The 13,821-nt window shown below is 39.0% G+C and overlaps 1 protein-coding gene across 1 annotated transcript in view; it reads right to left on the reverse strand.

Annotated features, from left to right (window-relative positions):
• Nucleotides 1-12,746, reverse strand: part of LOC140729476 (immunoglobulin superfamily member 22-like) — a 70,736-nt gene extending 57,990 nt beyond the window's left edge. Inside the window, exons 1-4 of the mRNA XM_073049255.1 lie at nucleotides 12,627-12,746; nucleotides 1,798-1,952; nucleotides 1,461-1,595; nucleotides 285-421 (exon numbers count right to left, since the gene is read on the reverse strand). Of these exons, the coding sequence (XP_072905356.1) occupies nucleotides 285-421; nucleotides 1,461-1,595; nucleotides 1,798-1,918 (393 nt within the window). The 5' untranslated portion in view covers nucleotides 1,919-1,952; nucleotides 12,627-12,746. The remainder of the gene's footprint in view (nucleotides 1-284; nucleotides 422-1,460; nucleotides 1,596-1,797; nucleotides 1,953-12,626) is intronic.
• Nucleotides 12,747-13,821: the final 1,075 nt, after the last annotated feature.

Genomic DNA, 13,821 nt, shown 5'->3' on the forward strand with positions numbered 1-13,821 from the left:
GTTTTCAATTGGTATTCTAGTCAGCTAGTTTCCATGTAGAACATACATATACCTAAATAAGCAAAGATTGTCTAACTAATGGTGGCATTGTTATAGAACATCATTGGCAAAACTGCTAGTTATGTTACTATATCAGTCTTATGTCAAATTTTGTCAACTTGTCTTCTCTTTTCAGTTTCTTGTGAATGTGCTGTGTTTATCTTTTACAATTTTTGACATTATTTTGAACTTCTGTCTAAAATGCTCCGTTAAGGTTGTATAATGTAACTTCTGGTCTTAGATACCTTTAGAACATTTTCTTTGGTGATGCTGTCGAAGAAAATCTTTGCTCCTTCTTTGATGGGTTTTCCACTTCCTCTCTTCCATGCCACTTTTGGTTTGGGGTTCCCACTCACCTTGGCTTTAAAAATTGCATCCTTGCCTACAGTAAAACAAATTTGCTCAGTAATGCCAAAGGAAATGGAGATAATTGATGCATCACTCGGGTAAAGGTCAAAAACCCGTGTAGGTTATTATTAACACAGGGTAGTTTTAGAGTGCACTACCTTAACCATCTTTCACATTCTGGAGATTAAAGATGACTATTGCTGTGCTTTGAAAAAGTACTTATTCTTTGAGTTCTTCTCCTAAGTTAAGTTTGTAACTTTTTAGATAAACAATCCCAGACTAAAATGAGGACCTTACAACATTAACAATGTGAAAGGAGAAACTGAAAGATTGGGCTTCCTTTGACATTGTTTTGTTTCCTCTTATGACTTTTCCCTGAACAACAGTTTGGTTAGACAAAGTTTTCTCCCCAGTCACTGTCTGATCAAAGTATCTTGTCTCTTCACATGAGGCGATTAAATTCAGCAAGGTGGTTAGTCTTAGAGATAAACATTTAAACATTCCCTTGCGTGATGTGAATTTATATATTTGCAGTAAGCAGTCCAGGTTGCATGGCAGTAATCAATTATTTGTTTTACTTCTACATGTAAATAACGTTTGAGGCCCAAACTGTTCCCCCAATCAGTTAAAACAGTAAATATTAAGGAATGTTTGCTTTCAAAGAGCCCCTTCATCTACAGTGAACATGGGCTACTCTTTTTGCAATGCATCGTATTTCACGAACGGAAAAGCTCTCAAACAAACACAAACTTGTGCAATTTTGATAAGTCCCAAATAAATCCCTTTTTGCATAAAACAGCTTACATAATTCACAAAATCTTTGAATTAAATTTTAGATCACCTTAAATCTCTGTTTAAATGTTTGAGGTGAAAGAACATTTATTGTACAGCTCTCTGGATTAGGAATCCTGAACAATTGAAAAATACAGAAGAATGGAACAAAGTGTAAACTGTCTTAATAGATCTGCTGTCTGTGTCTTCTTTTAAAACTTTAACTAAAATGAACAAAACCATACACATGACAAAGCAGGAGAATACTGTGAACCAAGCAGCAGTCCTGCTGGCTGACTTACCTTCTGATACTACACTGGAATTGGGCTTTTCATCAAACTCAGGGATGCTCTCTCCTGGAGGAATCTCAACGGAATGTGTCACGACACTTAGTGTCTGCTGTGTGACTGAGGATTTCCTCTGAACTTGCTGTCCCTCTGAAATATGGCACATTGTGTTATTGTTTAGCAGCAAAGGTAAGTCATGTGGTCCACACACTAGAGCGCTCAACTAACGGCAGTTTAGAAAATGTTTGTGGTTGTCAGGTTCATACGCGTAATGTGCATACAGGGTTTAGACAGCTCTGCAAATTCAGACTGAGATGTTGCTTGTGTGTTTAGGAAACATTTTGGCAGTTACCTTCTGAAGTGAATGTTGACACATGGGTCACCTTCTTCATAGTGGAGATTCCTAGTTCAGTAGACTGCTCAGTAGTGATTGTTCTGGTTGTGGTCGTCCTCATCGTTTTGATTGCTGCCATGATTGAAATTCAAGCTGGAGTCCTTTCGCTCCTGCTAATATAAAACATTTGTGGTATTAAAGAATGAATGGGCTACAATTTAGGTAAAGTATTGGGTGAAATTGATTGCACTCCGTCAGCCAGTCATTCAGGAGATAATAGCAGTTCCTTTGCAATCCTGAAAAGAGTTGACATTGCTATTGGAGAATAGAATGTTTTGAAGCTTTTGAAACTCTTGTCTTTAGGAGCTCCTGCGCCAAATGGATTATCTGCAGATAATAAGTAAATCTATAACTTTAAAGGCACAAATCAGATACTGAGTAAAAAAGCTCCTCCGCTATCCCTTCCAAGTGCCAAAAATGAACTGCAGCATAGATTAACAACATTACATCCATCTAGCCAAATTACTCCTTGATGGCTGACAAATGAGAAAAAGAAGCATTGTTTTGAGTATCCTGTATAAATACACTCAGTGGCTACTTTACTAGGTACAGAGTGTTCTGTTGCTGTAGCCCATCCACTTCAAGGTTTGATGTGTTGTGCAGTCCGAGATGCCCTTCTGCACACCGTTGTTGTAACACGTGGTTATTTGAGTTAATGGCACCTTCCACTCAGCTCGATCCAGTCTGGCCCTTCTTTTCTAACCTCTCCCAATAACAAGGAGTTTTCACCCATAGAACTGCTCCTCACTGGTTGTTTTTTTTCATTTTTCACACTTGCTCTGTAAACTCTAGAGACTGTTGTAGGTGAAAATCCCTGGAGATCAGCAGTTTCTGAGATACTCAAACATCCCGTCTGGCATCAGCAATCATTATTTCAAGGTCAAAATCGCTTAAATCACAGTTCTTCCCATTATGATGTTTGGTTTCAATAACAACTGAACCTCCTGACCATGTCTGCGTGCTTTATGCATTGAGTTGCTGTCCATATTTTCATTAAGGAGCAGATGTACAGTACATCTCTTCAGGACGAGCTTAATGCATTCTATATATGTTTTGAATGGAAGAGGATGGAATGTCTCCACTCATCCCAAGAGCCTAAAAATGCCCCTGAACCCATAATTACCATTGCAGGTATAGGATCAGTCTACCAGAGAATGAACATGTAGAAAGTTACTGGCCCAAAGGGTGCCCTGGCAGTCTCCTTAGGTCCTGCATTGATCAGCTGGCAGGGGTATTGCAGATATTTTTAATCTCTCCCAGCTTCAATCTGAAGTACCCACTTGCTTTAAGAAGACCATTATCATCCCATTGCCTAAGAAAAACAAGGAAACGTGACTACCACCCAGAGGCTCTAACATTCACCATCATGAAGTGCATCGAGAAGTTGGTCGGGGCACACATTAACTCTAGCCTCCCAGACAAACTTGACCGACTGTAATTTGCCTATCTTCAAAAACTGATTTATGGCAGATACCACCTCTTTGGCCCTACACTCTGCTCCAGCACATCTGGGCAGTAAAGTCAACTATATTAAACTATTATTTATTGACCAAAGTTCTGCCTTCAATACTATAATTTCAAGCAAACACATCACCAAACTCCGAGACGTGGGTATCAACACCTTCTTCAGCAACTGGATCATTGACTTCCTGACCAACAGACCATAATCAACAAGAAAGGGCAGCAACACCTCTGCTACAATAATTCTCCACATTGGCACCCCACAAGGCAGAGATCAGGGCCCCATTCTCTATTCCCCATGCACTCAGTCTGTGTGGTCAGATTCTGCTTTCTAACTCCATCTACAAGTTTATAGGTGGAGTTAGAGCAGATTCTGGCCATGCAGTTGAGAGTGAGCTGAACCTCAAATAGTGATGAGTCAGATCACAGGAAGGAGATGGAGAGCCTAGTGAAATGTGATCACGACAAGAACCTTACCCTTAATGTCAGCAAAACAAAAGAGTTGGGCACTGACTTCAGGAAGGGAGGCAGTTTACATCAGTGGTGCTGAGGATGAGAGGGTGGAGGTTAATAAGTTCCTAGGAGTGAACATCACCAATTGCATATCTTGGTCCAACCACTTTGATGCCATGACTAAGAAAGCTCACCAGTACATCTACTTCATCAAGAGGCAAAAGAATTTTGTCTTGTCCCCTTTGAGCTTCACCAATAATTATCAATGCACCACTGAAACTATCATATCTGGATGCACCATGGCTTGGAATGGGAAATGCTTTACCCTTGACTGAAAGAATCTGCAGAATTGTGGATACAGCTCAAAACAGTCTCCAATCCATGCCCCGGATTCTACTTCTCATTGCCTTGGTAAAGCAGCCAGAAGAGTCAAAGGTCCCAGCTACTCTGAGCACTACCGTTCTCCCTCTCCCATCTGAATGGTTCTCTACAATCAAACTCCATTTCTTATCTTAGAATGCAACCTTCATCTTTGTTAAAATTCTGTTTTTCTAGTTTTATTTCAATGGCTTCCTCCATCAAGCAGTCCCAAAAACCATTAGAATGGCTCAGTTGTTTTGTACCATTGAAGTCAGTCCTATGGGCATTGCAAACACAATGTTCTGCTACTGTCAATTTCTCCAGGTTAATCCAAATAGATATACCTCCTGTGCTCCTTGATGTGAGTTTGGCTGATATATGCTGCTCCTCATTCACAGAGAATCTTGTAAATGCCATCCGACCTGAGTCCCAGATCATCTTTGACCCACACAGCTGGGATTTGAGCTTCCTTACAGGTATGAGGATGGTATTAATCCGGTATTTCTTCAGGATCCTGGCAATCCTTCCAGAAACCGTGGAAACATAGAGAAGACAGGTGGTAGCGATGGGTTCCTCCTTGTTGTTAGGTTTCCTGGTTTTTCTGCTGGTGATTTTAAGGGCCCAATTGATTTCATTCACCTTGTAGCCATTCTGTAGGAATGTTGTGCATAATTGTCTTATTTTGTTGTGGAGACTCTTTGGGTCCAAAATAGTTTTCTCATAGTTAATCAAGGTAGAAAGAACTGCTCAACACTGGGAGGCATGATGATGACTATTGTTGAGGTATAAGTCCATATGAGTGGGTTTCTGATAGACACTATCCTGAGGCTACCATCATATTAGAAACTCCAGGAACGGGAGGCAAGCATTCTTCTCCATCTCCATTGTAAATTGAATTTTTATATGTATGCTGTTCAGATGGTCATGGAACTGTTGGAGTGCCTGGAGTCCATGAGGCCTCACTACAAGGTGTCATCGACACACCTGAAGTAGTATTTGGATCATAAGGGCAATGAACTCAGTGCCCTCCATGCAAAAATTAGCAATTGTTGACGATAAGGGTGATCCCTTGGCCACTCCATCTGTTTGTTTATAGTAGTCCCCTTATGGAGGGACTCAGTTTGGCTAATGGTTACAGGATTCCCTGTGAATGTGGAGCAGTGTATATTGGCCAGACTGGGTGCACCGTGGCAACCTGCATCAAGGAGCACAGGAGGTATGTCTGTTTGGATTACCCAGAGAAATAGGCAGTAGCAGAACATTCCATTCACAATGGCCATAGGATTGACTTTGATGACACGCCAATGGCCTGGTGAAGGAAGCCATTGAAATAAAACTAGAAAAAGAATGTTAACAGAGATGAAGGTCTCACACTAAGAACTGGAATTCAATTGTAAGAAAAGTGGGACAGCGGAAATCTGATTAGTTGAAGACTAACCAATCAGGAGGGACAGTTGACGTTGGTACATTTACCACCACACTAAATGTGCCTAGGCATCATCTCTGATGAAGATGCCAGAGCTACTCATCAAGACATTAGTTAAAATTAATACCTGTACCCAGCTGGTAGCCCAAGAAGAGTTTATTCTTAATTGAAATTGTTTGGTTTGGTATCTAGCTTTGTGACTTCTTTGAAAATAGTTGCCAAGAATGCCAAATTAACTCAACATTAATGCACCGATCTGATATTCTGCCATCTCAGTCCTCAAAAACTGCTGGACTTGTGGACTATTTCCAGCACTTATTACTCATGTTTCTACTACTGGCTGTCAGGTGTGCTCACATGAGATGGTTAGTCAGTGGAGGAGAATTACCCATATATCTCTTCATAAGAAGTTAATGCATTCAAGATAGAACAGGGAAATTGAAGAATTTCTTTATAATATGCTTAGGATTGTTATAAATTCTGAACATGCAAGTACCTAGAAATGTTTTCAGGCTGATGTGTTGATGTGGTAATGTGTTGATAAAATGTCAATACTTTCCAATGTTAGATGCAATTTTGTGGCTTTACAATCTGAACTACTCTACTTTGGAAATTCGACTCAACATCTTCCATTCCAATTGATGCTTGTGCAAAAAATTGCTTTCCATGTTTGGCATGCATGGAATGATGTCAATCCTTTTGCAACTCCCAATAAGAATATTGTTGGGAAAGTTTGGTCCTGTTAACCCAATTTGGATCTGTTGGTCAGAATAGAAGATTGAAGTAATCCACTCACACACGACAAAAAATTTAATGTTCTACAGCAAAGCCCTCCGAGGATGAACTGCTGATTCTGAAGCCTGCTCCAATTTACAACAGTGGTTTTCAATGAAGTACACAGTCTTTTACTCATTTAAAACCATCTTAAAATAGATGCTTCTGTTATGGTTGCAATGTGTATGTTGGAAAAGGTGGAGCTGACCAGCAATGAGGGGGTAGGCCGAGAAAATCTCACGTCTACAGAATCTAGTATCCAACACCAATCCTAGCCCCACGCCCTAGAGTCTAGAGAGACCAACTCTTCTTTCTCATTATCTCAGGGGAGTCATTTGTCTACAGATTAGGATTTTCAAAATGATGTGTGATAGAGATCTGTGAAGTTTCATTGCCATTCCTCCAACCATACAGTCAAGCTTGTAAATCTCTGCCTGCAGAGTTCATGTTCACCCCCAGGTTCCTAACTTCCGGATGATTATGAGCTGGACCAGTTGATTTGAGTTAAATCTTACAGGCTGATACCTCTGCTGTATTTTGAGCACTAAAGACAATGATTACTCAAAGAAAATATACTACCTCTATCTACTTTCAAATCTATCAAGTTTATTGTCAAATGCAAGGTGCAAACCTATGACAAACCCATGTGCAGCATCATCACCACAACCACTTGGCATTATATATCAGCATTCACAAGAAAAACATAAATTAAATATAAATTATACACAATCTTGATAAGAAAGGACATAATCTGCTAAAAGCCTATATTAGTTCAAAGTGATCAAAGAGATCATTATATTGCTAAACTAGAGATTGGGATTTTGTCATTCCTACCCTGAAAATGGCTGAAGGGAAGTAGTTGCTCTTAAATGTGGTGGTGTGGGACTGCAGCTTCTGTACCTCCTACCAAATGGCAGCTGCGAAGGGTTGGCATGGCCTGGATGGTGGAGATCTTTGATGAGAGATGTCGCCTTCTTAATTCAATGCCTCCTTTAGATACTGCCAATGGTGGGAAGGGATGTTAAAAAGTCATAAAGTCATAGAACAATACAGCACAGAAAAAGGCCCTTTGACCCATTTAGTCTGAGCCAAACTATTTGCCTAGTCCCATTGACCTGCACCTGGATTATAGCTCTTTGTATCCCTCCCATCCATGTAGTTATCCAAATTTCTCTTAAATTTTGAAATTGGACTTGCATCCACCACTTCTGCTGGCAGCTCATTCCACCTGTCACCATCATCTGAGTGAAGAAATTCCCCCTCATGTTCCCTTTGAACATTTCACCTTTCACCTTTAACCCATGACCTCTAGTTCAAGTATCTCTTAACCTCAGTGGAAAAAGCCTGACTGCCTGTATTTACCCTTCATAATTTTGTTTACCTCTATCAAATCTCCCCTCATTCTTCTACACTAGGGAATAAAGTTGTAACCTATTCAACTTTTCCCTATCACTCAGGTCCTCCAGTCCCAGAAACAACCCTGTAAATTTTCTCTGCACTCTTTCAATCTTATGGACATCTTTCCTGTAGGTAGGTAACCAGAACTGCACACAATACTCCAAATTAGGCCTCACCAATATAGCTTCAATATAGCCTCACCAATTCAGCTTCAATATAACTTCCCAACTCCTGTAGTCAGTACATTGATTTAGGAAGGCCAATGTGCCAAAAGCTTTCTTTACAAAACTATCTACTTGTGACACTGCTTTCAAGGAATTATGGATCTGTATTCCCAGATCTTATTGCTCTACCACACTCCTCCTTGCCCTCCTGCTCACTGAGTAAGTTCTACTCTGGTTTGTCCTCCCAAAGTGCAAGACCTCACAACAGTCTGCAGTAAATTCCATCTGCCATTTTCCAGCCCATTTTTCCAGCTGGTCCAGATGCTTCGATTTGGCTGCATTTTTAGCTTTCATCATCTTGCAACAGTGACAGACAATTTTCTCTCGGCAGCAATTTGTTCCTAGGTGATAGCAAACAGAATTCTGAAAGAATTAGTGTGAGACGCCACAGAAGCTGTCAGACTTTGAATGATATTTCCATTTGTCTCCATGGAAACAGAAACCCGATCACTCAGCCATTGTGAACTTAAAGTAATAATGCCAGGCAGCATTCTACTTCCAGATTCACACAAATTTCTGAAATGAACTCCTCCATGCAATCTATCAAGTTGGTGAGCCTATCTTGCATGGGTCCCATGGGTCGTTTGAATTAGAAAGAGGAATGTATTTATATCAGCCTTCCTGATTGCGATTATATGAATCACCACGGAAGGTACAAATGTGTGGATTCTGTTTGGCAAGAGAGCATATTAGCCTTTGTTTCACTTGCCTGACTGCAGCTCTCTAGCGTCAAATGTTTCAGCTCCTTGTCAAAAGTTTTTCTTTAAACTATTCCCTTCTTTCCTTGCAATGTCTGAGCTGGTCTTTGACATTAGTTTAAGAAATAATGTGCTTTTCATCCTCTGAACCATCAATTGAGTATTGTCTGCTCTCCTTGTCTTGGCAGTGGCGAGTGGAGGGGTTGTAGTGCTAGTGGACTTATGCAGATATCTCAAGAGGTTCAGTGAGAGAAGCCAATGGGTTTAGCTATGCTCCATATAGGGCTTTGTCACTAAATGGCAAGCACATAGGTATAATCACTTCCATAATGGATGAAGGGGTGATGAAACAGGCAAAATAAGATTCATGCTTGCCACAGGAATACAAGGCTTCCTCATCAAAAGTTGATGCATGCTCCTTGGCCACCCCAGTGTCCAAAAAGAAGGTTATTTCCTCTAGCCTGATTAGGCTATTAGTCCAAGGATCTCCCTTTGTCGTGTGTAAGTTGTACCTCACAGTGAAGAATTTCTCATTGAGGATTCTTCTAACTTATGTTGGGTTTACATTCTTTTTGAGCTGAGGACTCCATCTTTGTAGCCATAAAAGTTCATCAAGGCATCCCATATTAATCTTCAGTGCAACAGCCAATTTCTCATTTAAAGACAGATATCTAGTTCAATAAAAGGATCACAGGCAGCCCTGGTGTTGTGTCTGTCTTTTGGTCTAAGTGTCTGTTTCCCAACCTCATCTTTGTGTCTGCTGTTGTGGTTGTATTTAATTATCTAACATACTACTTGCAACAGTGGTGCAGCTCACTGGAGAAAACCCTTCAATGGTTTGAGATGTTAATGTGTTGCTCTGCAGTTAAGTGTCAGAAACTCTGTGAAATTCAATGATAACTATTTGGGATCCGTGCTATTTCTCTTATATGGAGGCACTGCTAACTGGAAACTCAATAGATTGTGATCTAAACTGCAAACCTAATGCAGCACTTGAATTGGACTAGGTGAAATATAAATTGTTGGATTAGTCCTCCAAAAACAGAGCTATTGAATCTCTGGGGTAAGGAGTTTTACCAGTGCAGCTGGTGGGTGCGTGCCTCCTGACTGAAATATGCATTTCACATCAGTATATGACCTTCAAGGTCTTCAAGCAGTTTGTATCCTTAGGCTGATTTTAGCTGTTACTAATCTCAGAATAACAAGTGCAATGGGAATTGTTGAAAACATGGGAGCTCTCCATGTTTGACCTAAATAACAGATGGACAGACAAATAAGGAGATTATCGAGATGTTTGCATGGTTCACTCAGTAAACAAGGTCATCTCGATTATTTTAAGTTACTGATTCTAGTTCATCCTCTGTTCACATTGAGTTTGAGCTACTATTTAACTAGTTCTGGAGAATAAAATCACCATTCTGGTCTGTGGGATGTTTCTGATATCAGTTTTGTAACAACACGATGAAAATTGGCAACTCAAGTGAATTTCTTTGTTGTTGTTGGATCAGCACACAAATAGTGGAAGATGAATATAAACCTATGGGGGGGGGGAGAGATTTAGTTATGGAGTGGAAAAGTATTCAATTAAATTTGAAACTTTTCTAGTCAAGGTAAGTAAAAGTCAAATTTGAAGTTTACTGTTGATCCACACCAGACACGAGAGTTTGGCTACTATTTACTTTAAGTGTATAACCTGACTTTGATGAAAAAACTGACGTTGCTTTTTAATTCAATAGATCTACTCGTCATCTACATTTTGGCCAGGTAGATCAAAGAACTGACTTTTCTTGAGTCAGTGTTAACCAAACTGGTGCAATTAAAAGGAAAAAGTCAGCAGATACTATTGCACATCACAAATCATTGGGTCTCCACACACAGAGATTTTACATATGAAATTCAGTGCATTCTTAGGACAAAGGATAATATGCTCTTTTGCCCTGTTGCCACACTTGCCTCAATTCGCTGTTATTTTCTATGCAATAAGACCATTCACCCACCGTCTGCAAACAAAATCCAGTTGCTTAATGCTGCTCCTTCTGCGTCCAATTGCTTTTCACAACAACAAAGTATCAGTTCTGACACTAATGAGAGCAGACTGATGTTTTCTGACAAAACTTGATGCAAAACTGTTGAACCAATTTTTGTAAGCATCAGAAAAATTATTATGTGATCATGGCTTTGAGGACAAATAATTAAAAGATCAGTTGACAAAATACAAAATGGCACCTTTTCTAAAGGGGAATGCTAACATTCTGGGAAAATCACAATGTGGTTCTCCAGCAACCACCTTATCCCCCAATTGCCATTCACTGTCTCACCCCATTAACTATCACAGGGCATCGCCCCTTCATAAATAACCATTACTGGAGTAAATACGAGGGGTGATTGATGTTCATGGCCTAAGGTAGAAGGAGATGAGTTATACAGCTCTCGTTACATGCACGTGCAGCTCAACTCTTTGAGTAATTATACAGAAAGTTTAAAGTTAGTAACTCATCGCCTTCTACCTTAGGCCACGAACTTATCAATCACCCCTGTGTGGACACTTTCTGGAGGTCCAAGATCCGTATGCTCCACGACCGCTAGACTAAGTGTGTAAATGTAGGAGGGGACTATGCTGAAAAATAAATGTGCTAGGTTTTCTAAAATTGACTCCTTCTACCTTAGGCCACAAACTTATCAATCACCCCTCGTAAGTTTTGAACTCAATATCATAGATCCAAAAAATAGGAACAGATTTGAAACCAAAGGAGGGCAAGAGGGATTTCTTTGCTTGAAATGTTGAAAAACTTTGGAAAGTTCTACTTTAGATCTTTATAGATACCTAGTCTTTGAGCATATTCAAAAGGACGAATAATAATTTCTTCAAATCTAGGAATCATTGAAGAATGGGTTTGGGTGGTAAAATGGGTGAGGTAGAATATCAGTACAGATGAATGGTGGTGCAGGCTTAAAAGACCATCTGGTGTACATCTTTTATTTAGGGAACCTACTACCAATATTCTGGTGCTAATGACAGACGTTCCTGCAAGATATGCCCAGTCACAGTTTGCCACGGCCACAAAAGCTAAAAGGCCAAAAGTATTCTTCGAGTAATGTGTATAAGCTTTATTATAAGGACCATGAGTTTACTCTAGGCTCCTATCTGCTTTTTATGTATAACCCTCACGTGGCCTTCAACAAAATCACAGAATAACCTTATCTTTCAAAAAAAAAACTGTCCAAGCAGGTTAGCCAGTCCAGGAAGTAACATCGCTATGAAATATTTCACCATATCAGGTTTATCTGATATGTCAATCTAACACTGTTCTTCACAAATAGAACACTTTATTGGTGTTCTTGCTGCTTCCTAAAGAGCAGATGATCCTGCTTGTTTTTTGTTTATTTTTAAACCAGACATTTTGGAACTTTAAAACTTTCTCACTGCTCAAAAGCTGACATCACATTGTGCCTAAGATCATATCCTGGTCTTATTCTTAGAATTATATATGTTTCTTTTATATCTTTTGTCTGACAAAATCATTGATTGCATCTGACAAGTTGAGGTCTTCAATTTGATGCACACTTGGAAGGTTACGAGTAACCAATTTTAAATGATTTTTCTTGAATTATTTTAGACCCTCTAACATTTACATTACCCAAACTGAAATATATCCTTATCATAATTTGTTATGTTCCAATTTATTGAAATAGTGTGCATGGAGAAGAGATAACAGTGATTGCAGGAGAAATAACAAAATGCTTGTTTATACCTAAAGTTGAAAATTGAACAGAATAATCAGGTTCTGTACATCATACACATAAATATTGCAACTTTTTGCTTTGCTTCTTGATTTTAGCTGTAGAGGGAGAGCATCTATCACAGGTATATTTAAAAAAAGTCTCCATTAAGTCAGATTTATTTAAACATTTGTTCTAAATCTTATTTGACATAAATTTACATTTGTAAGTTTTATTTCAGTGTTTGTTTAACATTGGGGAAAGCAATCTTACCTGCTGCTGTGAAGTGCTATTCCTGGAGGAGGTAGAGTTGAAGTCAGAGCAGTCGCAGACTCTGTCACTGCTCTAAAGAAAAACCATCAAGAGTACTGAGAACTCCCATCTCTGACAAGCATTCAAGATCAGGAAACATGACTAATTTGGCACATGATCTTAAAATCTATAAGTGCATAATTCTCCAGTGGGATATTCACTTACTTCAAAGAAGCTTAGTTTAGCCATGGGTAACTTGCAACAAAATGTCAAGATCAGCACTGATAGGTCACCCACACTCTCTGTACTCTCAATTCAGGTTAGCACAAATGTTTGAAATCATTTTACATTCTAATTGTGCTCAAAATTTCCCTTGCCCTTAGAGGGATTTCAGAATTTGCCCGATTTCATTTAGTTTTGAAGATTTCTCCAGAGTTCTCTTCCAAATGCCAATTTGCCTTATCAATCAAGGGCTGGACTGTGCTCAGCTGTGGCAGCTACAGTAATTCCCTATAGAGCTACACATGCTATGCCCGTTTCGTGTCAGCTTGTCGTTGACTTCCACTGAAGCATGAAAGTCAGAGACAAGCTGGAGCTTAGGTGCCAGTAAATTTGACAACTTGGTCTGTTCTATTACATAGCATGATCCCATTCAATTGCCAAATTTAAAAAGAGGGGTAAGTGGCTTATTTTTCTTTATTTTGCATTATCATGCTGATTTAAATTAATTTCAAGTACAGAGGGGCCCTGTTACTGATGGCCTTTATTACTGAAATATAACTTTCTCACAAATATTTTCTCTTTCAGTATTGTTATTAATTTTTCTACATAGAAGAATACAGAGAAGATATACAAGATATATAAGAATATAAGATATACAAGTCAAAAAAAGGATTAAATATTATCAAATACATTATATTTGAATCATACATAGAATCTCATTACCCTATATTCATGTAAATTAAATTAAATCGTAATATTGAAATGTGATAATTTTATTATACAAAAAAAAAGAATTTAGTCCAACTACCAAGACCTTAGCTGTTTGGTAATGAAAGAAAAAAGGAGAAAAAATCCTTATCATATAGTGAAATATGTTATTAGCCAACATCTGTACTTTAAGAACAAATCAAAGGTTTTGAAAATAGTTCAAAAATGGTCCCCACAATGTTTGAAAGTATTGATTAGAGTCAGAAATTGAACAACGGATCTTCTC

This window comes from Hemitrygon akajei, chromosome 6 (genome assembly GCF_048418815.1).
Source record: "Hemitrygon akajei chromosome 6, sHemAka1.3, whole genome shotgun sequence".
Taxonomy (NCBI): domain Eukaryota; kingdom Metazoa; phylum Chordata; class Chondrichthyes; order Myliobatiformes; family Dasyatidae; genus Hemitrygon; species Hemitrygon akajei.